Raw genomic sequence first — 23806 nt, 5'->3', positions numbered from 1 at the left:
GCTGAAAATTGCCTCCTGAGGAAATAACTGGCCTGGTATCATGAATTAAAATACCTGAGTGTTTTGGATGTCTTTTGGGAATCTGCTGTAGTAAGGAGGGTTTCTTGAAGGGCTTGGGGTGAAGTACAGAGCACTTGCTTACTGAAAACAGAGCATTAATGAAGTGGTTCTCCAAACGCAGGAGAACCGAGAGCTTGGTCTGGTTTGGTTGTTACTTGCAAAATGCAATGCAGTTAGGGCTTTCTTTGATGTGAGCTGTAAACTTCCTGGAGCTGGGAGTTAACACTCTTCCCTGATTCTCTCTTCCAGGTAACACGAGCTGGCTGATGAGTCTGGAGAACCCGCTCAGTCCCTTTTCTTCAGATATCAACAATATGCCCCTGCAAGAGCTCTCGAATGCACTCATGGCGGCAGAGCGATTTAAAGAGCACCGAGAAACAGCTCTGTATAAATCCCTCTCTGTCCCCTCCTCCAGCCTGGCCACTGGGACAACCAAACCATCGCTTCTCCAGCGCTCCAACACAGGTGAGAGATGTCAGGCCAGTAGCGTGCCCAGCATAGCTGTCCCTACCCTCTTTAAAGCGTGTTGAAGTTACTGCAGGGCTTTAGAACAGTAAAGTTGGTAGCAGGAGGAATAACACAGCAGTGAGAAAGGGAATTTGTTCTTGTCACAGGTTTTCAGGGAAAAAATTCCCTTCCTCCTTGCTTGTGATGTTCCATCAGAAAAGTAGCTCTCTTTCTTGGAGCTTCTTTGGAGGAGTAATGTGTTTTTATGCTGTCTCCCAAATGAAAATGAACAAAGTCATTGACTTTTCCCCCTCTTCCACTTGTTTGGGGCTGATCTGGGCATCCCATGTGTGGATGGATCTTCCCATGCAGCGTTTCCATTTCCATTTGTCTTCAGTATTGGAGTTTGAGAGGGCACTGAGAGCTCTAGGTCCCTGGGAGAACCTACAGAATGAGAGAGCAGAATGCAGATCCTGTTGGCTGTGGATTTATTCACTTCTTTAAAGGAGCATTTAGCCTTAGGTGCAGTTGAATCACTTGACTTTCTTTTGATGGTTTTAACACAGTGGCCAGGGGTGTATTGACTTTGGTGCTAGTTCACTTCCAGAAGAGCTGTTAATGCTGAGGTTAGTGTTGGCCCATAGCTGTGATTTTTAAAGCTGGATATAATCCCTGCCTCAGAGCTCTTATCAGCATCTAACACTGAGGCTCTTGGCACTGATAGCACTATCAAAACCAAGCAGTGGTAACAGCAGACAAGGCTTTTTAGGGGAGGTGCCATCAATGGTATGGATGGTTGGGAAATCTGGTAAAAAAGCTGGATTTTGGGGTTGTTTTAAACAGGGCAGGGTATGATTTTAGGATTTCAGGATGTGTAAACACAAAATTAGAATCAAAATCAAATTACTACCTTAAAAAAACCCAGCATTAAAATGCTTATCAATGAACACTTTTATTTGTGAACACTATGAATTTGTGGTGTGTAGGTGCTAACTGATGAGTTGACAGAAGCTCCCACCTCAGTGCCACTCCTGTGGCAACCTGAGAGCATCATTTTGGCTGCATTCTGGTTATCAAAACTTCAACAGGAGACTTGCCAGGGCTGGCTGGTCAATGGGTGTTTGGAAGAAGCATTGCTGTCAGACTGTCATGTGCATGTTGTTCTTCCTCTTTCGAGGTTAAAGCTATGGGAAGCGTATCCATACTGAGGGTTTAAAAAGGATCCTTTGCTGGAAGTGTGTAGCTCAGGAAAAGCTCAGGCTGGTTTCCTGCGTGTGCTGGGGCATCACCGAGGAGTTTTCTGTTTCTAAAACTCCCCCAGATGCATTCTTCAAAGGGAGCAGCTCCAGTCTGCATTGTTTGAATGTGTTTATGCCTCCTTATTCATGTTGAGACCTTGTACCCTTAAAATATCCCTTTGGCATCTAGTGAGCTTATCCCAGCTTGTTCTTTCCTTTGTTTTTGTTTCTTCCTTTGTTTATTTTAAACTGGGCTCTTGGTTACATTTTAAACTCTGTGCTTTTTAATTTTTTACTTTTATTTTTTTGTTTCATATAGTCTCTCCTTCCTTTTGATGTAGCTGCTCACTTGATTTCCCTTTGCAGTGGCCTCTTTCTCTTCCATGTACCAGTCCAGTTGTCAAGGGAAGTTGCACAGGAGCATATCCTGGGCAGGTATATTTATATATCTTTAAGGAAACACAAAAAAAAGTTAAAAAGTACTGCCATAGAAGAACACCTCTGATTCATAGCAAATGTATCCCTCATACTTCATCCTCCCCTTCCATGTCTCCTGTCTGTCCCCAGTCTCATTACTCTCAACAAATGGGATCTTGACTAGCATGAAGAAGTCCAAGCCAGATCCAACATTTGCAAGTGCAGACAATTTCTTAAAGCAACTTGAGCTGTAGCTGGGGTGGGCTGGGAGTGGGAAATGAGCTGTCCAAATGTCACAGGAATTGAATTACTTATTTTCAGCTTCACTTGACGATTGGCTTTTGTGTTCTGCTAAATGGAAAAGCTCCCACTTCTGAGAATAGCATAATGTGCTGCAGGACAAGCTGCCCTGAAATGAGGTCCCATGCTACTCAGCCCACAGGAATCCATCAGAATTGGACACAGAAAAGATAAAAGGAGCTGATATATATATCTGATACACATATAAAGTTTGATGTTACAACAGATGCTGGTTAAACGCTCTTTAAATAAAAAATAGCAATACATTTCAGGTGAAAACCTCCTAAATTCCTGCTTTTTGGAGGCTCTGTAGCAGTGTAAAATCTTCCTCCACTTCAGGAAAATTGATTTTGTAATTAAATGAAGTGGAGATCAAATTGCAAACCCCATGAGCACAACACCTGCATTGCTTTGCTAATCTGCAGTGCTTTGTGAGTCTAATTAGAGGCTTGAAATGACTTTCGGCCGCCTTTCCTTCACTGGAAAATTCTCTGTAGAGCAGCAGGGTATTGTTAACTGCTGGTTGTTGCCATAGACCCTTAAAGCAACACAAAGATGCTGCAGTAAAATATTTTCCTGCACTTTTCCTCTCTGCTCCTGTTATTCTCTTCCCACCTAAAGACTAATTAGCCAGGGCTCACATCATTCCAAACCCCAGCAATTTGGCAGTGCTGGAGGAGCTGGGGAAGCTTGGAAACACTGGGTATGTGCAGGTGTGTTCTGGCTTGGACAGCTAACCAGATCAGCACGCTGTTTGGGGGTTTCTTTTGTTGGTTTAGTTTGGTTTGTTTTCTTTAGAAGGTATGTGTGTGCAATGCTAACTCTTAATCGCTTCTTTGAAATAACTTTGGTCCTGCGAGCTGAAATCAATCCAGGAAAAGCTGCTTTAGTGCCTTTTTTTTTCCCTATTATTTTATTCTTTTAATTTTGCTGATTTTTCTTTTTTTGTGTGTGTGTGTGCTAATTTTGTTTTTAATTTTACTTTGGAAAACAAATCTTGGCCTTTCAGATTGGTCTTCCAGTCCCTTGTGTGCGTAATGGGAAGCCTCCTGTTCTCCAGCCTTTTCCTCAGGACAAAAAAGCAAGGCCAAGAGGAGCCTTTGGTCAGACTCATCCCTGTGGTCAGGGTCACTGCCTGGAGTAGAGACAAGGATAATTGCTGTGCTAACCTCCTCCACCATAGGCAGGGCTTCCAAGGAGCTTTCTTAGTGTGGTTTCATGAGCTGTTTGTCTGATCAGATGCCACGTGCAGGTTTCCCAGTAGTGCTGCAGTGCACGTGTCACTCTTGCTCTCTTGTCCTTTCACATGTTCAGTGCTGAATTGGTTTGCTTCTGTTGAGACATACTAGGAAAACTGCCCAACTGCAAGCAAATGGCTCCTAGTAAAACTTAAATCTCCTTCTAGGCCACTACATGGCACAGGAGCATTGCATTTCAGTATGAGAAAAACTTCATTTTTGCACACTTGCATAGAAGTGATGTCTTCATTGCCTTGATAATGATGAACTTTAATGCTAGTCTTGTACTTTCTTACATCTCTGTAGTTCCTGTCTGTCCTGATAACCAAGCATTGATGTACAAGGTCCCATTTCCTCATTCTGTCCCCTGCTTGTCCCATCAGTAACAATTGGAAGCAACAGCACTTATTTTGACCAAAGCAGATGCAGCCCTTTGCTGTGAGGTGATCGGTTATTCCATACCAAAGGGGAACCAGGAGCAAGTCTGACATGGCAAGAAATCAAAGCCCCAGAGCACTCATTCAATGTGGCCTTCCATTGAAATCCCTTAGGGAAAAGGCTGGTACTTCAGAGGAGAGGATGGGGGCCTGCTGGTCTGTGCCTCTCCACAGGCTTCAGTTCTCCTGCCTTGTGTCTCCATAGAGTCAGCGGTGGTGCTGGAGGAGGGGAGCCCCTCAGAAATGGAGCTGAAGGAAACCGAGTCCCCAGCTGAGTCTCCGGAGAGTGAGGACATTGATACTTCATGTTCTGAACAAGTCCTGAGCGAGGAAAGGTTTGGTAAACCCCAGGAGTCTTACAGCAGGGTAAGGAGAAAGGGAGTATCCTGTCCTGTCCTGCAGGACAGCCCCATCCTTAGCCATACAGGAGAATTGTCTGTGTTCAGCTGGGTCCTTCTTGACACCCTCTGTAAGACATCACTATTGATACCAAAATGCACATGCGGCTATGGTTGAGAGTTTGGGTGGCTTGTGAGGGACTGCAGGCAGAGCAGCAGCAGCAGAGACCCGGTTTATGCAGGGCCCTCAACTGCAGTGCCTTCTACTTGGCACCTTTCTGCTCATCTCCCATTGGAAGTGTCAGGGGGTTCCTGTTGAGTATCAGGAAAACCCTTCATCTTTGTTCTCCCTCTTTAAGTCCTCCTCAACCTCGAGCCAAGAAGAAAAATCTCTGAAGTCTGAAGACCTGGTGGAGGGTGGCATTCCCATCGGGAGGGTCCTGCCCTCGGAGGACGGCCGCACGCTGGAGGAGCTTTCCTTCCAGCCATCCCAGCCGCTCAGCAAGTCCAGTTCTTCCCCCGAGCTACAGACACTGCAGGAGGTCCTCAAAGATGCCAACGGCAGAGAAGTAACGAGGAGGCTGAGCACGGAAGTGAAATCAAAATCCCAGTCTGGGAACCTGGAAGGGGAAGGGCTGGGCAGTTGGCTGGGCAAAGGGGAGGACACCAGAGTGACAGGGTCGGGTGGGTTGGATGGCACCGGTCCTGTCACCTCACCTCCTCCATCTGGGCTCCGGCCTCGAGGGTACACCATCTCTGACTCAGCCCCATCAAGGAGGGGGAAGAGGATCGAGAGAGATGCCTTCAAGAGCAGAACAGCAGCCTCCAATGCTGAGAAAGTACCTGGAATAAACCCAAGGTACGTGGAGGGGCTTATTTGAAGCTAGAAACGATGAACTCAGAGTTGCTGTGGCCACGGCTGGATTGGTTTGCAGTAGTCAGCTGGTTTGTGGGGATCTACAGAACAGTATCTGATTAAAAAGAAAGGTTAATTACTTGTATTTTTCAGGAGCTAGCACAGACACGTTGAGCCCACTACCACCAAGTTAACCTTGTGATTTAGGAAACAGGTCTCTTAAATGGTGAAAGAGATAGATAGTTTCCTCATGTCCTTATTCTATCCAAATTTAGGGTCCAAATGGACGTGTGGCTTGACTGCAGGTAACCTGGGGTTAATTTTGCTGTGAACAGGATGAATTACTGGTCATGCAGTTCAAGAAATACAATGTGCAAAATACTAAGAAGAAGGGAAATACGGGGTTATGTATAATAGTTGCCTTTTGAGCTTTAGTATTGGTAGTTGCCCTGAATTGCATTGAGACAGCCTTCATTTTGGTGAGGGCTGGAAAATGCAAATGTAGAATCATTTCTGTGCTAGTCTAGAAGCATTCCTACTCCTCTGCTCTCTGCAGTGCTTGCCTTTTGAACGGGAATCTGTGCAGCTGGCACTGTTTGACATAACCCTTGTTTGTTCTGACAGGGGTCTATTACAAACTGCAGGTAGTCCAGGCACCTACAGTGTTTCTAGAAGATGAGTAATACTCCATTAGCATTTTAATTGCTCCTCTTTTTCTTCTGTGCATAACATTCTTACATAGCACAGATCAAAATTGACTTAATTCTGATGGTAACAGGACTTTTTCTCCCCCTCTCTCCCTTAGCTTTGTGTTTTTGCAGTTGTACCACTCCCCATTCTTTGGTGATGAAAACAACAAGCCCCTTTTGTTGCCAAATGAGGTAGGCAAGGATTTTCTCTTTATTCTTGTAGGTAATTTTCTACCCTCATTACTTCCTTTGAACATAAACGACAGTACTGAACGTTGCTGGTTCCCACCAACAGATAGGGGATTATCTGTACCCCAGCCCTGGGGGCTCCTGCTTTATGGCTCTGGATTGAACTGGGAGTCCCAGCCAGAAGGCAGTGTGATTTGTGGGTATGGAGTGCAGGATGAAAACTGAACCTGAGGTGATATTGGCAGAACATCACCAAACCAACCTGTCAGCCCTTTGTGTACCTGGGGGTGGCCAGAAAGCTTTCTGTGGTCGTATGAGTCATAAACTTCCTGGAAAGGCAGAGCTGGAATGGGGTTCCTGTGAACACCACAGGCCTCTCCTCACTTTAGGCTCAGTGGTCAGGCAGGAGGCAGCCTCGGTGAGGTGATGCCTTGTGCTAAAAATGCTCCTCAGAGCAAGAGACACGATCATTTTTCATGACCAGTTTCCACGCCTGGAGCTTCACTGAAGATGGGATGTAATTTGTCATGGCAAGTGCATCTAACCCGTGGAGTCTGCCAGATTAATCTCATCTGAGGTGTAAAACCAAGCAAGCGTGGTGCCAGGTACTGTAGAGCACTGCTCTGTGCCTTGGACTGATGGTGCCCTGGCAGAACAGGGTAGGGCAGTGTTGATTAAGGAAGACACTACTGATGGTCAGGAATCTGTGCTTTGTGCTGGCCTTGTCTGGAGGGGTTTTAGGGGAGAGCAGTGGGTGTGTGGAAACGAGTTGCTAACGATGTGACCTATGTTTGGATCACAGACCTTTGAAAGATCAGTGCAGCTCCTGGATCAAATCCCTTCTTACGACACACACAAGATTGCAGTGCTCTACGTGGGAGAAGGGCAGGTGAGTTGTGTGCAGATGCATCAATCCTTTAATGGCTCCATCTCAGCAGAAAGCCAGGCACCACTGCTCCAGCTGAGGTTTGTCCTGCTCCTGCAGTAGCCTTGGTTTTGCTTAGTTTTATGCACTTAGAATCGGTGCCTTCGTGGAGCCCTTTTAGGAAGACAATAACCTGATCACTCGTGCTGGTTGAGTGCTTTTAACATTCCATGTGGGACTCCCATGTTCTTCTCTTCTAGAGCAACAATGAAATTGCCATTCTGTCAAATGAACACGGATCCTATCGCTATACAGAATTCCTGACGGGGTTAGGGAAGCTCATTGAGCTCAAGGACTGTCAGCCAGACAAAATTTACCTCGGTGGCCTGGACGTGTGTGGGGAGGATGGACAGTTCACCTACTGTTGGCACGATGACATTATGCAAGGTAAGGTGGCTCCAGAAGTTGGAAGTGGAAGGATAGTCTGTCTCTTCTCATCTTAAAGCTGACCTGCCTTCTACAAGCTGTTCCCTTTCCAGGGATGTAGTAAAGATAACTTGAGGTTCTGATCTCCTCCCATTCTCTTTGGTATCTATCTCTGCAAGCCATGTGTTAAGTTCTGGGAGAGGTGCATACCTACCTTATTTAAGAAAGAAACCAATTACACCACTTCTAAACTAAGGCAGACATGGTTTGGGGTAGAGGTTTGTAGAATAAGCTGCTCCTGAGCTGCTCTGAAGGCTGTTAACTGAGGGTGTGTGTACACGTGAACACTCTGCTAATGGTTTCTCTGAAGAACAGTGTTGAAAGCAGGAAGGTTGTCATGGTCATTGCTAATTGAACTGCAGTGCAGGTGTCATCCAGGACCCAGCAAGCTATAATAAACTTCCCAAGTTATTCCCTACAGCTTTAAGCATCCCAGTCACCGTACTTAGCGTGCTTCAGTGGTGCAGCTGCAGGTTACGCATTGCAGCCCTGGTGCTTTGCAGGGCTCAATTAGGGGAAGTCCTGGTTTAAGCTATGTAACTCCTCCTCCTCAAAGCAGATCCCACTCACCATGCTACTGTGGTCCTGGAAAAGATACCCAGAAGCACTCCTGCAACCCCTGTTTTTCTATGATCAGATGGAAACCTACCCCAGCTTGATGAAAACTCTTCTTCCAGTATGCATCAGACACATGCTGAAAGCCAGGCCCTTAATTCACTCTGAGCCTGTGCTAGACAAGGCTGTACCTAAAATCTGGCAAGAGCAGAGCTTTCAGAGGCTGCCTTTTCCCTGGCCACTGTGGTCCATGCTCCAGGCACCACTGGAGCAATCCAATGGGACAGGATGCAGGTATCACAAATGGGGACAAAGCAATCGAGGAAGCACAGCTTCTATTGTTAATTATTATTGTGGTGTGGTACTACTTTGTCTTCCAGACAAGCGCTGCGTGGTGACCATTGCTGCCTGCAGCACTGCTTGCCAGGCCAGCCTAAGGATGTTTCTGTTCCCTCTCCAGCCATTTTCCACATTGCTACCCTGATGCCCACAAAGGACTTGGATAAATACCGCTGCGACAAGAAAAGGCACCTTGGGAATGATTTTGTTTCCATCGTTTACAATGATTCTGGAGAAGACTTTAAACTGGGAACAATAAAGGTACCACATTTTACTTGTTGATGTGTTGTAAAGCACGCACGTGGCTGCTTGTGAAACCTTCATCTCGTGTGTTACCTTAACACATAGTGTTGATCAGGAATGGAGGTTATTTGCCTTGGTGTGTTCCCATGTGTGTTCACGGCACTCACAGGAATCACAGTGGCTGCCAGTGAAGTGTATGTGACTGTTTTATTGGTTTCTCCTCAGGGTCAGTTCAATTTTGTGCACGTTATCATCACACCACTGGACTATGACTGTAACCTGGTGACGCTGCAGTGTCGGAAAGGTAGGAGTCCCTCCAGCCTTTGTTCTCAGCCTTTCCTGTGTTGCTGGGCAGTAACTGCCTTTGCTTTGCAGTGGGTTTGTGTTTCACAAGGGAAAACTTCCAGGAGAAACCAGTCTGTCTGCATCTGTCCTGTTCATGCGTCTTCCCACTGTACCACTCACTAGCTTTAAGCTTAAGGCAAAGCGCCAGCAGAGTAGAGCAGGTCCCTTCAACCACTGCTTGGGAATACTGGAAGAGGTGTGAGGTCGAGGTCGCTGTGGCTTTAGCTTCTGCTGCCCTTCCCAGGACTGCAGGATCTGATACATGGAAACAGCTCATGACTTTGTGGTAGTCAGTGCTGGTGCAGTGATCTGCAGGGGCATCTGCTTTCCTCTTACCAAAACATTTGGAGCTGTGGAGCTTGATGGGGATTCTGTGCTGCAACCCCTCAGGTTTATATGATCTGTTTAGTTACTGACAATCTTTGCCTTGTTCTTAACTGTCTGACAAGTTGTTCTTTCTTACCTTTTTAAAACAAAGACATGGAAGGTCTTGTAGACACGAGTGTTGCCAAGATCATCTCTGATAAGAACCTGCCATTCGTGGCCCGTCAGATGGCCTTGCACGCCAACGTGAGTACCCTGAGCTCCCTCAGCCCTTCTGGCTTTCAGCTGGTGTCCTGGTCCATCACCAGCTTCCCAGGGAATGAGTAGGGCTGAAGCAAATAAGTAAGTTTTCTGCTTCAGTTACTGCTGTCAACCTTTAGGTCGGAGTTGGCACTTAAACAGCTCAAAGCTGTGTTTCAGCTGCTGTCAGACTGCATTGAAACACTCTGCTCATTTTATTGTGGTGGTGACGTTAATGTGCCTCTTCTCTTTCCCCGCTTCTCCCTTCCCTTCCCAGATGGCTTCCCAGGTTCATCACAGTCGATCCAACCCCACTGACACCTACCCATCCAAATGGATTGCAAGGCTCCGTCATATCAAAAGGCTGAGGCACCGGGTGAGTAAAGCTCTGTTCTCACTGGTCACAACTGGGCTCTAGAGTCTTAGTACAAGTAAGGCACATAAAACCAGCTCAACACTTGCTGAACAGGAGGAGGAGTATGTGGATGAAGGTTAGACTCCAGCTCTTGTGTAGGTGTAGGTGTGGACTGGTTGAGTTGTCAGCTTTTCTGCTAGCAAGGGGTTTGAGAACCCTAATGCCTGGACACAGCTCAGCACCATGCGAGGGCTGGAGGGACAGGGTGTCCTGCCCTATCCACATGGAGGGGGCGAGAGTTTCAGAGAGAATGGAGCTCATCTGTTCTCCTTTGGCTTTCAGCTACGTGAGGAAACCCAGTACCAGAGCCCCGGCCTCCCCCTGCAGATGCATCCGTCTGCTCCCACAAAGCCCCCTCCCCAGATCCCGCAGGATCCTCCAGCCACCTACGAGACCGGGCAGAGGAAGCGGCTCATCTCCTCGGTGGATGACTTCACGGAGTTCGTGTAGATCCCAGTGGGATCTGTTCTGGGATGGATGAGGCAGGAAGAGTTTTACCTGGACATGAAGGAGCGGGGTTTGGCCGGCGCAGCGTGGCTGTGCTGCTTGCATGTGGACTCGGCCTTGAACCCCACAGGAGGACGTTGTAGCCCCAGCAGATGCTCCAGGAAAGGACCAACTCCTCGTGTTCTGGTTTGATTTGGTTTGAGCTGTTTCAAGGCTTCCATCCCTGATGGGACCTTTGATGCAGAACCTTTCTTTGGGCTCCTTCCACACCAGTGGCTGTGGGAAGCAGGCAGGTATATTCTGCAGTTCATCCCATAGGGAAAGGTGCAGAAATCGTGGGAATTTTGATGACTTTATAGGGAATGAAATGTGAAGGACTGAAAATCCAGTCACTATTTTGAAGCACCCCGGAATCCCAGCTCCATCCCAGACCTCGCTGCCTCTCAGCACTTGAACTGTTCAGGCTCAGACTTGTTCTGCTGCCAGCTCTGGTAAGTTAACTTGGGTTCTCAGTGACCTGCCAGACATGCTGCTTTAATCCCACAGGATCTGTCTCCATTTTGAGAGAGAGATACACAACAAACCCTCCCTCATTCACCAGAAATGGCTTTGGCACCAGGAGTAACACAAAGCAGGGAGGTGGATACCACTTGCCACAGCAGAACAGCAGAGCACTGGGCCATGAATTACTGGAAATGAACAGGCTGACTGGGAATTACCTGTTATGAAGGGGCTGTATTGGGAATCACTTGTGATAAAGGGGCTGACTGGCTTTCTAGGTTCAGCTGCAGGGCTTCCACTGCAGCAGTGCTGGAGGTGACTGACTCTTGCCCTTCCCTGTGTACCTGGTTAATCCCTTCTTGAATGACTATTAACATGCCTTGGGGCATCATCTCTGCCTGAGTTTTGCCTGTGACAGTCTCTCCTCCCCAGCCTTCAGCTATTGAAGCAGGTCACAGGTGGTTCCTTTCAGCCACATGTACAGGAGGAATGGGATTATGTAGCTCATCTTGTGGTAAGATGGTCACCAGACACTACACTACCAAATGGAAGAACCGTGTAAGCTGGACTATACTGTGAGTACTTCATCTCCTGGGTTATGACTACATGGGAAGCGTGGCTCTTTGGTAACAACCAACAGCAGTGCCCTTGAGATGGAGATGATGAAGACAAGTGCAATCTGCACACGGAACTGTGAAGCGACAGGCGAGGGGGACAAAGTGATGCTATGAGCTTGTGCAGGGCTGTTTGGGAACTCTAAGTGTATGTTGTGTTTTGAGTGTTTCTTAAGTCGTTAAGGAAATAAAATACTCAACTGGTCAGTGGGTTCTTGCTGGCCTGGGAAGAGTCAAATCGTGCTTCATAGTAATGGACATTCCTTCCTCCTTCCAGCGTTCTCATCCGTATTGTAATCACCAGACAGGAGCTGGACACGGTGTGACACTGCCTGTGTTCCTCTCCTGGGGACAGTCCCTCGGGTTCAGCTTCAGGTAACCTCTTTGCAGCTTGGGGGGGGGCACAAAAGCAACCTGGAGAGGGGCTTTGGACAAGGGATGTAGGGACAGGACAAGGGGGAATGCCTTTAACCTGCCTTGGCTGAGCTCTCAGTGGTCGTGGTGAAGGGGCTGGCCAGAACAGACACACCAGAGCCAGGCTGTAGCAGTCATCTTTTATTTGACCTTGTCATTCTGTAAGAAACATCCCCCCAGTTACAAAATACACTGGTTCTGGTTGCAGTGAAATGCTGAGCCCACGCTAACACTTGGCATAATGGTCACCACCATTTGTTCTTTAAAGAAAGCACTTATATATGTCCCTCCCTCCCCTTTTAACCTAATGGATGGGGGTTTATTTAAGCAGCTTGATACTGTTGCATCTCTGTGAGACTTAAGGCAATAAATAAGAGACCATCTCATGGTGACTACAAACACAGACATATACATTCAGGAGTACTGCTTGGCCAGGGCTGCATGAGGGGTTAAGGCCGGGACAAGGAGCTCTGCCTGCAGCCAAGTGTATGTGAACAGGGTACCTTAGCTGGGGGATAACTGTGGTTGCCCAAAAGCTGTCAGTGGTGGCCCTCAGGGAGGAGGCGTTTGGCTTTGCAAGAACCAACCCTGGGTCCCAGAGCTGCTCTTTCAAGTGAAGGGAAGCAGTAGGGCAGTTGTCTGATCCCGTTTCTGCTCCTCTTTGATTAGAAGAAGCACTTGGTTAAGTCAAGTCACACGCATCAAATCACACTCACACACACACACACAGAACAAGCTGGGTGAGAAACAGGCACTTGGGAACACAGTTCCTGACTCTCCACATCCCTGCTTCATCCTTTAGCTTTGTGCCGGCTGGTCCGAGCAGCCGGGGCCCTGCACCCGCTGCCTCCTGCCTCTGTCTCCTTCCCACTCTTCGCTCCCATCACCAACCTCTTCTCTCTGAGCACACTCGAGCCCTGGGGTGACGAGGGGCTGAGAACTGAACTGTTTGGCTTCCCAAGACCTGCTTGGTTCGTTTTACTCTCGGGACATTCCCACATGGCCCTCGGGGGTGGCTGCATCTATGCGTGTTGCTCCGCTCCAGCAGGAGAGGGATGCAATGGGTACAGCAAGGACCAGAGCTAGAGTGGCTCTTCTAGTGCAGATGTAGATCTCCCACGTAAGAGCCCAAAGGAGAGTAAAGAGCTGGTGGCTACTAGCAGCACGTTGCCCACAGCCCCTCTCCTTTTCCCATCTCTGCTGGCCACACACGTGCAGCAGTGATGGAAATGAGCAACTTCATAAACAGCAACTACCCACAAAACCAACTAAATATTGTCCAGCACCTTCCTGTCAGATGCAGAGTCAACGAGTCCCAAACCTTGGCTTTAAGGATGGAACAGAAATCCCAAGTTTCACCCAGGGCCTGTCCCTGTCTCACCAAATAGGCTTTAGCTTTATATACATCCTTCTGCGCCCCAAGGGAGCTGGATGGGACTGCAGACACATGCCCAGTGCCACTACCAGAGCTGCAAAGCTGCATCTGGGTGCCCTGGCACATCCCACTGCTGCTCCTTTTACTGCCTCAGGGGGTTTTGGACATGGCTTGCAGGCACCTGCACCAGCACTGGTGGCCATGGTGGCCAAAGAGAGCTGTGGGCTCTCAATCAGGGCTGCTTGGGTAAGTAAAAGGAACCAAAAAGTACAAAGCAAATAGTGCTAAATCTCTGCCTTGAAAACCAGTTTTAGCCACCAGAAGGGCTGTGGAGCAGATGGAGCTGCTGCTCAGTACCCAAAGCGCCCTGTCCCTGGCCTCATCCAGGCTCTGTGGACCTCATGCCTGGTTCTCCCTGTGCCAGGCACCCACTGCCACCTCCCTGGAATCCTCCTCCATCTCCTGCTGAACCACAGGCACGTCCCTGTCATCTCCTCCTTTCCTTCCCATTACCAAACGTGGTTCCTGGTATCTTCCTCCCCTCTGCACTCTACTTCCCTCTGTGCAATCTGCTCACGCAACAACCTCTATGGTGACCAACAACCACCATCCCACTTCATGTGATCTTCCAGCTGCACCACGCTGCTCCTGCCCACATCCTTCTGCAACCTTTCCACAGTCTGTCCTTCCATCAGCTGAGTTTTCCAAAGGTAACTTCCTCACACCAGTCCCAGAGAGCGCCGCTGTCCTCCCGCATCCTCCATCAGTCCATAAAGGACATGGGGCCATATGGAGAGCTGGAATGAAAGCTTTGGAAGTACCTATCACAGCATGGCAGAAGTGCCTGGAGCTGGATGGGGAGCCTCCGGAGGTGATGTGGTGAGCCATGGAAGTGGCTGAGAAGACCCTGTCTCTGCCTGGAACGATCTCCCTGCCAGGGTGCATCCAGGACCGCCAGCATCAGGAACACGCTGCAGTCCGACCCAAGGCACATTCCCTGCCCTTGCTGCTGAACTCTTCCCTTCAACCCTTCCCCATTCCCAAAGCCCAGAGGAGGCTCTGGGGACACCCTGACGTCCCCTCCCCTGCCACCAGCCCAGAGGCAGCCCCGGCGGGCGAGCACACGCACCCCACGCACACCTTATATACACGGGACATTCCCGGGAAGAAGCACTTAATACATCCTTTAAATAACTCTGACAATAGGATCTGTCTCCTATCTACATGGTTCAAACGGGACCGATGCTATGAAAATATAGCAAACATACAAAAATATACACATTTGGAAACAACAAAACCAACCCATATAAATTACTTACAATAGACACGAGGGGAAGACGGCGACGGCGAAGGGAGCGCAGCCCCGGGGAGCCCTCAGCACCCGCAATGCTGTGAGCAGGGGCTGCCCCACAGCCCAGCCCCATGGCACAGCCCAGCTGTAGCCCAGTGTCCCGGGGAGCCGCAGGACCCCAACTGAAGCTCCTTTAGGGCTTCGCCTGCCTCCCCCAGTGCCTTTGTGCTTGTGTCGGGGGGTGCCAGGAGGGCCCGGCCCGACGGGGGCTGCGTTCGCTTCCTCAGTCTCGGTTTAGGATTTAAACAACCAAAAATACTGCTGTTTGTGCTCTGTGAGCCCGCCCGGGGAGCTGCGTGCGGCCGTAGCCGAGGAAAGCCTTGTTTAAAGTGCTGGGCAGTACAAAGAACAAGTAAACCAACAGATACAGGTACTTACATCAATACATTCCTTGGGGTGCGGGGAGCAGGGGCTGGGGAAGGGGGAGCGCAGCGAAGCCAGCACCGTGGCAACCCCACACCCAGAGCAGCCCCTGGGGCTGAGCTGCTGCTCCCGATCCCTGCGGAGCCTGGCCGGGCAGCGGGGCCGGAGCTCGCTGCGATGTGGCTTCTTTAAACATTGGGCTTTTAAATACAAAGAGCCAATTTCTGGAGGATAAGGAGGAGCCGATACTGGGCATTAACTGGGCTGGGGGTAGCTATGGTTGCTCTATCGCTATTTATGCTTAAGAAAGAAAGAAAGAAGGGTTAAATATCTTCTCGAAAGCTGCAGCTTTCCTCCACAGTGTGTCTGGTCCACAAACATCCAAGACTCAGTTCAAACCTTCTCCCCTTTTTCCATCTGGCACAGCCAGCGGGGAAGGGAGGGGAGCTCTGTACCCATCACCCTGTGCCAGCCCCTATGGCAGTCACACACCCGGGCTGCTTGCAGATGGCCCCATTCAACAGAGACACCGTGTTAATACTGCCCTTCCCTGACCGGGATTCGTGCCCTCAATGGGCCCTGCGCAGCCTTCCCATGGGAACGGCGCAGTGGGAGCCACCCGCAGGAGGTCAGTGCAGGGCTGGGGACACCCAGGTGCATGGAGGGCCGTGGCTGCGCAGCCCCGCTGCAGGCAGCAGCCCCGTGTGCCCGGCAGGCCCAGCCGCCGCGGCCGCAGCATCGGGAGCAGCAGCTCCCGAGGCCCCTCGGGCTGCAGGGCAGGCACAGCCCACCCTCGGCAAACCCTTCCCGTGCTCTCCTATTGCTCCCTGTGCTGCCCAGCTCCCCCCACTCCCCCCTTTACTTGACAGTGGGGTGCACCCTGTTCTTAGCCCGGAGGGGCCGCTTCTTCCTCACCACCGGAGCCCCACCGGTGTAGGGCTTGCCTGGGGGCAGCCCAGAAGCTGCACTGATGCCTCTGCTGGCGCGCAGGAGCCGGCTGGGCACCGAGCCCCTGCTGCCCAGGGGGGTGGCAGCAGAGCCGGGGGACAAGGGAGCATCCCGCAGGTCCGTGTCGGAGGAGAGCTCAGGGGAGGGCCCCCGCTCCGTGCTGCCCGCTCGGTACCTGCTCAGGGCGTCCTCCGAGCTCCTCCTGCGGCAGCGGGAGCCCCGGAGCCGGTGCTCGATGCGGCACAGGTCCTCCGTCACCTGGGTGACGCGGTCGAACTGCGCGAGCAGCATCTCGAAGAGGGAAAGGAGGCGCTGGATGTCGGCGTCCACCTCCAGGCTGTCGCGGGTGCTCAGCACCAGGCTCAGCCCATCGAGCTGGCTGGAGGAGGTGGAGGCTCTGGAGCTGTCGGAGGCAGCGCTGGGAGTGGGGCCTCGGAAGGACTTGGAGTCGCTGGAGTCTCGGGACGGCAGCGGCTCCATCCCTTCGAACCTCACCTTGTGCCGGAACTGGAAGAGGATGAGGGAGCGTTAATGTCGGGAGCATCAGTGGGAATGCTGTGCTGGGAACACTGTCTATGTCCTGCTCCCACCCATTCCTGGTGGGCCAGATGAAAACACACGGAGCTGTGGGACTGAACAGGCTGCAATGCCCCTACAACCCCCATCGCCAACCCAGCTCTTGGGCATCCAGGAATTTCAGCCACTCCAGCACTCAGCTGCCAAAGGAACCTGGCTGGGGAAGCAGTGGGAAGGAGGCAGAGGCAAAGGAAAGGACAGTGGATGCTGCCCTGCGCCTGCTCCCAGGTCCCTTCTGCACTCACCTCCTTGGCTTTGCTGAAGCCCATCCACATCTTGAGCCTGCGCACGAAGAGCTCCACCATCTCGTAGTCCTGGGGCTCGAAGGCAGGGCGGTAGAGCTCGAAGTGCATCTCCCGGTAGCTGTAGATGAGCACCACGGTGAAGAGCCTGAGCAGGATCCACGCCTCCAGCAGGATGTAGCTGGTGCAGAACAGGTAGCAGAGGCCCGAGGACTCGGGCAGGCAGGGCCGGAGGCTCACGCTGCCCCGCAGCACGGCCAACAGCAGCAGGAGGCTGCTGCCAACGCTGCGGAAGGACTCCGAGGAGGAGGAGAAAAGCTGCCAAGGGGACATTGGGGATGCAATGAGAAGGGGTTGGGGGCAAAATGCTCCCCTGACCCCACCTTACACAGCATGAGCCCCAAAGAGCGACCCACCCATCGGCTGTGACAGGGACAGGCCACAAACACAGCCCCCAGCCAAAGCCACCCCACGGGACATGGGAGCACCCAGGGGACCCATGGGCTTGCTGAGGACCCAGGCAAGCCGAGGAGGGGTCGGTACTCACCAGGAAGCCGAGCTGAGCATAGGCCAGGATGAGGATGGTGAAGGCCAAGCCCGCAGCACCCAGCTCCTTCGCAGACTTCCGAAGGGTCTTCCCAAACACTGACCACTGCCGGACGAAGCGCAGCTGCTGGGCGGCCTAGGACCAGCGGAGGGGATGGAGTTACATGGGCCCAGCACAAGGGCTTCCAAACACCTCTGCGAGCCTGAGACATGCAGCTGGTGGTGGAGCAGAGGAAACCCTCGCGACGGGCTCCCTGCAGAACCATCCCATCGGCCACATTAAGCTGACTTCCCCACGAGGACCCAGAGGCTTCAGCGATCCGAAGCGCTGCAGCAGAGATGCACGTGGCATCAGCGCCCACCACCTCTGCCCCGCAGCAGGGTCTGGAGGTGGCAGCAGCCCCATTGCCGGGCACAGCAGGACCAGTGTCTCCCCTCTGGGTTTGCTTCGTGACCCTTTGCTGCCCCGGCACGGGAGGAGCAAGCAGGTGCTGCTCCATACCTGCACGGTGAGGAGGAAGAGGAGGGACGCAGCCAAGGTGCTGAAGATGGTGTTGAGAAAGGCCACTTGGTAGAAGTTGGTGAAGCCCTTGCGGTTGTTGAGGTACTTGAGCCACTGCTGGTCAGCGAGGGTGGCCTGGCTGAGGTGCACCACCACGGTGCACGTGGTGAGCAGGATGAAGAGCCACTGGCCGTAGTTGCCCCACAGGGTGAAGTAGGCTCTGCCTTCCTTCTTGATGGATAGGGACTCGGACACCACGAAGTAGACCACAAACATCATGAGGAAGACCTGGGGGAGGCAGGCAGAGGTTACCGGGGAAGGAGGGGGCAACGCTTCACTGCTCTGCTGTACAAGGCTGAGTTCTGCCAGCCCGGAGCTGGAGCACACCCCTGGGTCCTTCCATACCTTCCTCACCCACTCAGTGCCCTGCTCCCTCCTACCCTGCTCCCCAAACCACGTCTGATGCTCGGGGGACAGCGCCCAGGGGAAGAGGGCTCTGCTCGCGCTGGAGCCCAGGCAAGGTCCCTGGGGCCACGGCTCTGACGTCCCCACTGAGGGGAATAACAAAGACCTTAAGTTCCTCAGCAACAGGCAGCAAAAAGGCTGAGACCAGGCCAACACATGCTGCCAGACAGGAGGGATCCCCCTCCCTGCAGCGGTGCTGGGGTGTTTCCTACGTGGCAGGGGAGCTTTAGCACATAGCGACCAACGCTGCCCTTCCAGGAACCCCGGCCATGGCTCCCCAAAGGCCTCTGTGTGGTGACTGAGGGGAGAGGAGCCCAGGGGATGTCAGGCACTGACCATCATGAGGAGCTGCAGCGTGACCCCGGCGCTGAGCCGCAGCAGCGGGAAGGGGCTGATGGTGACAGCGGCGATGGCCTGGCCGGCCCCCAGGAACTCGAGGCGCAGGGTGATGGCCACGTGCAGGTCCACGCTGGGGTTGTACTGCAGCACCTCCACAAACACTGCTCGGCTCCTGGGGGGGAATGAGAGCAGCTCAGGGCTACCACAGGCTTTGGTGATGCTGTTTGGTGCTCACAGATCCCCCTCTGGAATTCCTGGTGGCCACGGAATGTCCCTTGGCCCCACCACACTCACATGTTGTCAATCCAAGTGTGCTGCTGCAGGAAGTTCAGCTGAGCTCTGCTTTCCTCCAGCGAGGCCCCCAGCTCCTGGACGTAACCACTGCTGTCGTAGAAAGAGATGTAACCCCAGTACCAGACCCTGCAGGGAGAGAGGAGCCATGGGGTGATGGCTGAAGGACAGAGCACAGCCACTGCTCCGGTCTGCTGCGTGGCAGGCCGGGAGCAAGAGATGCAGACCCTGCACATCCAAGGCTGGGAGCTGCCTCATGGCTCATTTCACAGGCCAAAAGACAGCAGTACATTGGGAACATCTCCGTGTTCCCAACCTCAGAACAGCCCCAAGCCCTTTGCTGCCCCAAACTTCAATGAAGACACATCCAGGAACAAACCAGAGCAGAAGCCAACAGCGCCTTAATGCCCAGGATGCTGGTAAAGGCCAGTCTCCTATAGCCCATGTTAACAGAAAGCTGGTGCCATGCTGTGGGCCCCATGGGGAGCGGGTTACCTTGTTCAGCAGCTTCACTCTGCCCTTGAAGCTGGAGAGCTGAACCCTCTGCCCATGCCCCGCTTCAGCACGATGCTGCTGCTCAGGCATCTCGAGGTGAGCACCCACCTCTGCGGAAGCCGGGTGAGCAGCAGCCATGCGCTGCCTCCCACCATTCCCTCTGCCCACGTGGATGTGTTCAGGGCAGACATTCCTGTGTCTCTTTGCCCTTTGCTCAGTTGGCCTCACTGGGAACCACCCCAGGCACTGAATCAACTTGAGATGATGCCTTTGGCAGCTGGAGCAGAGGTGCGGGTGCAGCTCCTTACCCAGGCAGGTCGGGGGGTGAGTAGGACCACGCAGCCGTCACATTCAGGGCTGCCCTTTCCCAGCCAGCTCCGTAGTCAGCGGTAGCAAAGCTGTGGGAGTCGGTGCAGCTCCCGCCGGGAGCCGTGCCCATGCCACGGAGGATGTCCTGGGCGCTGCGCTGGCACTCGGCTGCAATGACACCAGCAGTCACCCCGTGGGCAGCCCAACGCAGGCAGGCTGCGCTGGGGCACACAGCTGAGCTTTCACACCTAGCAGCAACCTCCTTCCCAAGCCCGCTCCACATCCTCAGCCACAGCTCCAGGAGCCAACTCAACCTCTCTCTAGTGTAAATCCCCTTGGACTGCATCACTGCGGGGGCAGAGCTAGGTGCAGCAGAGCTGCAAAGACAAACCTGCCTCCGTAACCTCTGCCTCGCTTCCCTCAGCCCCACAAACACCCACACTTGGCCATTTCCTCCCTCCGGGAACATCACCACCACCCCATGACGGCAGCACCCTGAGCCCACCCCGAGCGCATCCCCACCGACAGCATCCCCACCGACCGCATCCCCACCGACCGCATCCCCACCGACCTTCCTGCAGGCGGAGCTGGCGCAGCCGTGCTGCCCCCAGCGTGGTGCTGTGGCTCCCCTGACCCGAGCCGTTGTTGTAGAGGTAGGGCAGGAAGACCTGGGACATCCACACCCAGAACTGATCCGACCTGCGACAGGGAGAAGGCATCAGAGCTCCTGGGCAGCTCTGCTGGAGGGTCTCTGCATGTCTCACCCAGGACCACTCGTGTTGCAGAGGGGGGGTTCTGGAGCGCTAACGGGAGCTGCTCTCCTGGCTCGCAGGCACAGGCAGCATTCCCATCCGCTCCATGATGGGCTGGGGTCGGGAAAATGTTTGTCATGCAAGACCTAAAGGTGACTGGATCCACTTGGCACCTCAGTAAGGATCAGACCAGCGGGTCTGTGGCAGCACAGTGGGAAAGAGATGACATTTAGGACCAGATTCTGCTCCTGCTCCACTTCCCCCCCAGAACGTCACCAATTCAGTCCCAATTCATGCTGTGTGAATCAGAGTTCCTGTGCCTTCATGCGGCACAGACTGGCCATGTCTGTTCACACAGAGTCAAGGGGGCTGCAGGGACATGGCTACAGAGACACTGTTAATCCCAGGCAGCAGTGTGGACACTCAGCTGGGAAAAGGTAATCCAGTTACAGTGTATGTGCAGAGCCAGGAGGGGAAGGCCTCTGCGTTTGTTTCAGATGTTAGTTCTGGTTCTTGTGACGTGGGTATGGCTAAACCCCACAGCTGTAAATTCCAGAGACAGAGCAAACGTGTGTCCTTCAGAGCAGATAAACCCCGTAACTCCCCCGGTCCCTTCCCACCCAGGACATAAAGACAATTCAGACATTAAAGCTCAGGTCCCTCTGTTCTCCAGGGGAGAAGCAGAGTAACAAGGAGCTCACTGCCATGCAACCACACAATCCCAGCCTGGTCTGGGTTGGAAGGGACCTTAAAGCTCACCCAGTTCCAACCCCTTGCCACGGGCAGGGACCCCTTCCACTGGAGCAGCTTGCTCCAAGCCCCTGTGTCCAACCTGGCCTTGAACACTGCCAGGGATGGGGCAGCCACAGCTTCTCTGGGCACCCTGTGCCAGCGCCTCAGCACCCTCACAGGGAAGAGCTTCTGCCTAAGAGCTCATCTCAGTCTCCCCTCTGGCAGGTTCAAGCCATTCCCCTTGGCCTGTCCCTACAGGCCCTTCTGATACAAAGCAACCTCTTGTTCCTCCCCATCCCCAGGGCCCTTGCCATTACCTCTTGATGAGGAGGAATTCGCTGCTGCCCAGCTGCTGCTTGATGGAGCTCTGCAGAAGGAAGGCTCTGCTGTTGCGGGTGGCATCTCCATAGTTGGTGAGCAGGATCACCAGCAAGAACATCATGTAAATGAGGAAGTTCTGGCAAGCAGAGAGCAGAAAGGGATTGCACCCAGGCACCAGGGGGGCTGGTTCCCAATCCTGCAGCAGATCAGTGCTCTCCACTGCCTGCCATGCAGCAGGATCAGCACCCAGAGCATGCATTTCTTCTTCCACATGGGCAGCAGCTTAAAACAAAACCCAGACCACAGGCTCCTAACAATATTCTTTGTTCAAAGCAGCCAGACAGCACCACGTTTCAGCTGACATGCACTGCACAGCCTCCCTGTACAAGCTCCTATAACCAACAGCTCCGTTTATACAGGGATGGGGGTTTCCATCCTTTAAAGGGGAATCACTCTGCTCAAATTAACTCCATCAAAGCAGCTGTGTACTCCTAGCCCAAGTGTGGAGGATTAGTACTGGATGAGCTACAAAGAAACTCCTGCTCCTGGATCAGCTGTTGGGTGTTTCACAAGATTCAACAAACGAGTTTCCCTGTGCCAGGTGCTGCCTGCTCCGCACTGCAAACCCTGTCCTAACCTCAAACACCTGGGTTAGGGTAAAACACGGCAGCTGCTCCTAATGAACCCCCTCATGGTTCTGCCTTCCAGCCCACACTGAAGAGGAACATCACTGCCAGTCTTCTACAGATGGGGAAACTGAGGCAGAAACTGGAGGCATGTGCCTGCTTCAGAGGATCACAGCTGGACTGGGAGGATCCACATAAGGATGTGGCTCAGCTCATGGAAGCGGCACTCTGCCCCTGCCCTAGGCACCACAGGCACCAGGAATCATGGAATAGTTTGGGTTGGAAGGGACCTTAAAGCTCCTCCAGCTCCAACCCCTGCCACAGGCAGGGACCCCTTCCACTGGAGCAGCTTGCTCCAAGCCCCTGTGTCCAACCTGGCCTTGAACACTGCCAGGGATGGGGCAGCCACAGCTTCTCTGGGCACCCTGTGCCAGCGCCTCAGCACCCTCACAGGGAAGAGCTTCTGCCTAAGAGCTCAGCTCAGTCTCCCCTCTGGCAGGTTGAAGCCATTCCCCTTGGCCTGTCCCTACAGGCCCTTGTCTAAAGCCCCTCTCCAGGTTTCCTGGAGCCCCTTCAGGCACTGGAGCTGCTCTCAGGTCCCCCCTTAAGGAGCCTTCTCTTCTCCAGGCTGAACAGATGTCTTACCTTCAGCATCCTGTGTAGCAGTTTGACCTTCCTGGCCTCCTCCTTGGCCTGGAAAAGGGCAAACCCCTGCGGGGGTCGGACTTTGCTGATCTTCTCAGAAACATGCTCCACAAAAGGATGCTCCACCAAGGTATCATCTTCCTCCGGGTGCAAGCGCTTGGCAACCAGTGAGAAATAGAGGGCTTCCAGCAGGACCTGGGGAGACAAGCAGTGCTGTGAGCCTGCAGGGAGCTGGGCCACCACACCTGCCATGGGCAGCTGCTCCTGAGGGCCTTTCAGCACAGCCCCTCTCTTGGGGTAGCTAAACCGAACCGCCACCAGCCCGACCTCTCCTGCTGCTGCTGGTGTCCTCATCCTTACCTTCAGGGGCTCCCAGACCAAGAAGGATGCCAGAAAGCTGAATATCCCTGAGATGAGCCACATGAGGGCAACGCTGGAGGAAAAGCCCACCCCGATCCACACGGAGACCCCCGTGGAGGTGGCGAAGAGGAGGAGGCTGATACCGTGAGCCAGATAGGAGCACCAGGGCGGCAGCAAGCGCTTCCGGAACGTCTGGTCTGCAACTGGAAGGAGGAGGGCAAACAAGTGTAAGCATGACTGCAAAAGGACACTAAGGGGCACAGGAAGGGCTGAGCACACCACTCATCCCAGCAGAGAGCTTGCCACCAGTCCTGGATGAGCTGGGAGGGATTATCCCAAACATCTCTCACTCAGCAGCAACCAAACACAGCCTCAGAAGAGCAGCATCTGTGGGCTACAGCGTGGGGAGGAGAAGATGGGCTCCTGATCTGGGCACTGGGATGGGTTCCCTACTTTCTCTGAGCCTCAGGACATTGGCACGCTCAGATGGCTGGAGAGGATGAGGGCAAAGCCACACAGATCTCTTGTCCTGGCTGCCTTCAGCCTGCCGAGTCCAGCTTCCTTCACCCAC

The 23806-nt window shown here is 52.9% G+C and overlaps 2 protein-coding genes across 10 annotated transcripts in view; one reads left to right on the top strand and one right to left on the bottom strand.

The window, feature by feature from the left end:
• The window catches only part of TSC2 (TSC complex subunit 2), an 81467-nt gene extending 69641 nt beyond the window's left edge, over nucleotides 1-11826 (top strand). For 4 of the 8 annotated variants that reach the window (XM_062614802.1, XM_062614800.1, XM_062614796.1 and 1 more), the window contains 12 exons: nucleotides 310-525; nucleotides 2112-2180; nucleotides 4343-4503; nucleotides 4835-5334; nucleotides 6137-6212; nucleotides 7012-7098; nucleotides 7335-7521; nucleotides 8576-8715; nucleotides 8923-9001; nucleotides 9521-9612; nucleotides 9884-9982; nucleotides 10304-11826. In XM_062614802.1, the coding sequence (XP_062470786.1) occupies nucleotides 310-525; nucleotides 2112-2180; nucleotides 4343-4503; nucleotides 4835-5334; nucleotides 6137-6212; nucleotides 7012-7098; nucleotides 7335-7521; nucleotides 8576-8715; nucleotides 8923-9001; nucleotides 9521-9612; nucleotides 9884-9982; nucleotides 10304-10471 (1874 nt within the window). In that variant the 3' untranslated portion in view covers nucleotides 10472-11826. Of the gene's footprint in view, nucleotides 1-309; nucleotides 526-2111; nucleotides 2181-4342; nucleotides 4504-4834; nucleotides 5335-6136; nucleotides 6213-7011; nucleotides 7099-7334; nucleotides 7522-8495; nucleotides 8716-8922; nucleotides 9002-9520; nucleotides 9613-9883; nucleotides 9983-10303 lie in introns of those variants that run through there. The other 4 variants (XM_062614799.1, XM_062614798.1, XM_062614801.1 and 1 more) reach the window with 2 other exon arrangements.
• Nucleotides 11827-15579: 3753 nt separating this feature from the next.
• Nucleotides 15580-23806, bottom strand: part of PKD1 (polycystin 1, transient receptor potential channel interacting) — an 84432-nt gene continuing 76205 nt past the window's right edge. For both annotated transcript variants that reach the window (XM_062614793.1, XM_062614794.1), the window contains exons 36-46: nucleotides 23236-23438; nucleotides 22876-23070; nucleotides 21601-21740; nucleotides 20371-20498; nucleotides 19799-19967; nucleotides 18999-19124; nucleotides 18702-18876; nucleotides 17901-18188; nucleotides 17400-17534; nucleotides 16856-17170; nucleotides 15580-16541 (exon numbers count right to left, since the gene is read on the bottom strand). In XM_062614793.1, coding sequence (XP_062470777.1) covers nucleotides 15945-16541; nucleotides 16856-17170; nucleotides 17400-17534; nucleotides 17901-18188; nucleotides 18702-18876; nucleotides 18999-19124; nucleotides 19799-19967; nucleotides 20371-20498; nucleotides 21601-21740; nucleotides 22876-23070; nucleotides 23236-23438 — 2471 coding nt within the window. In that variant the 3' untranslated portion in view covers nucleotides 15580-15944. The remainder of the gene's footprint in view (nucleotides 16542-16855; nucleotides 17171-17399; nucleotides 17535-17900; nucleotides 18189-18701; nucleotides 18877-18998; nucleotides 19125-19798; nucleotides 19968-20370; nucleotides 20499-21600; nucleotides 21741-22875; nucleotides 23071-23235; nucleotides 23439-23806) is intronic.

Source organism: Pezoporus occidentalis, unplaced genomic scaffold, assembly GCF_034315485.1.
Source record: "Pezoporus occidentalis ecotype Australia unplaced genomic scaffold, CSIRO_AGI_Poc_V1 ctg178, whole genome shotgun sequence".
NCBI lineage: Eukaryota > Metazoa > Chordata > Aves > Psittaciformes > Psittacidae > Pezoporus > Pezoporus occidentalis.
This window is presented reverse-complemented; position numbering and strand designations above follow the sequence as displayed.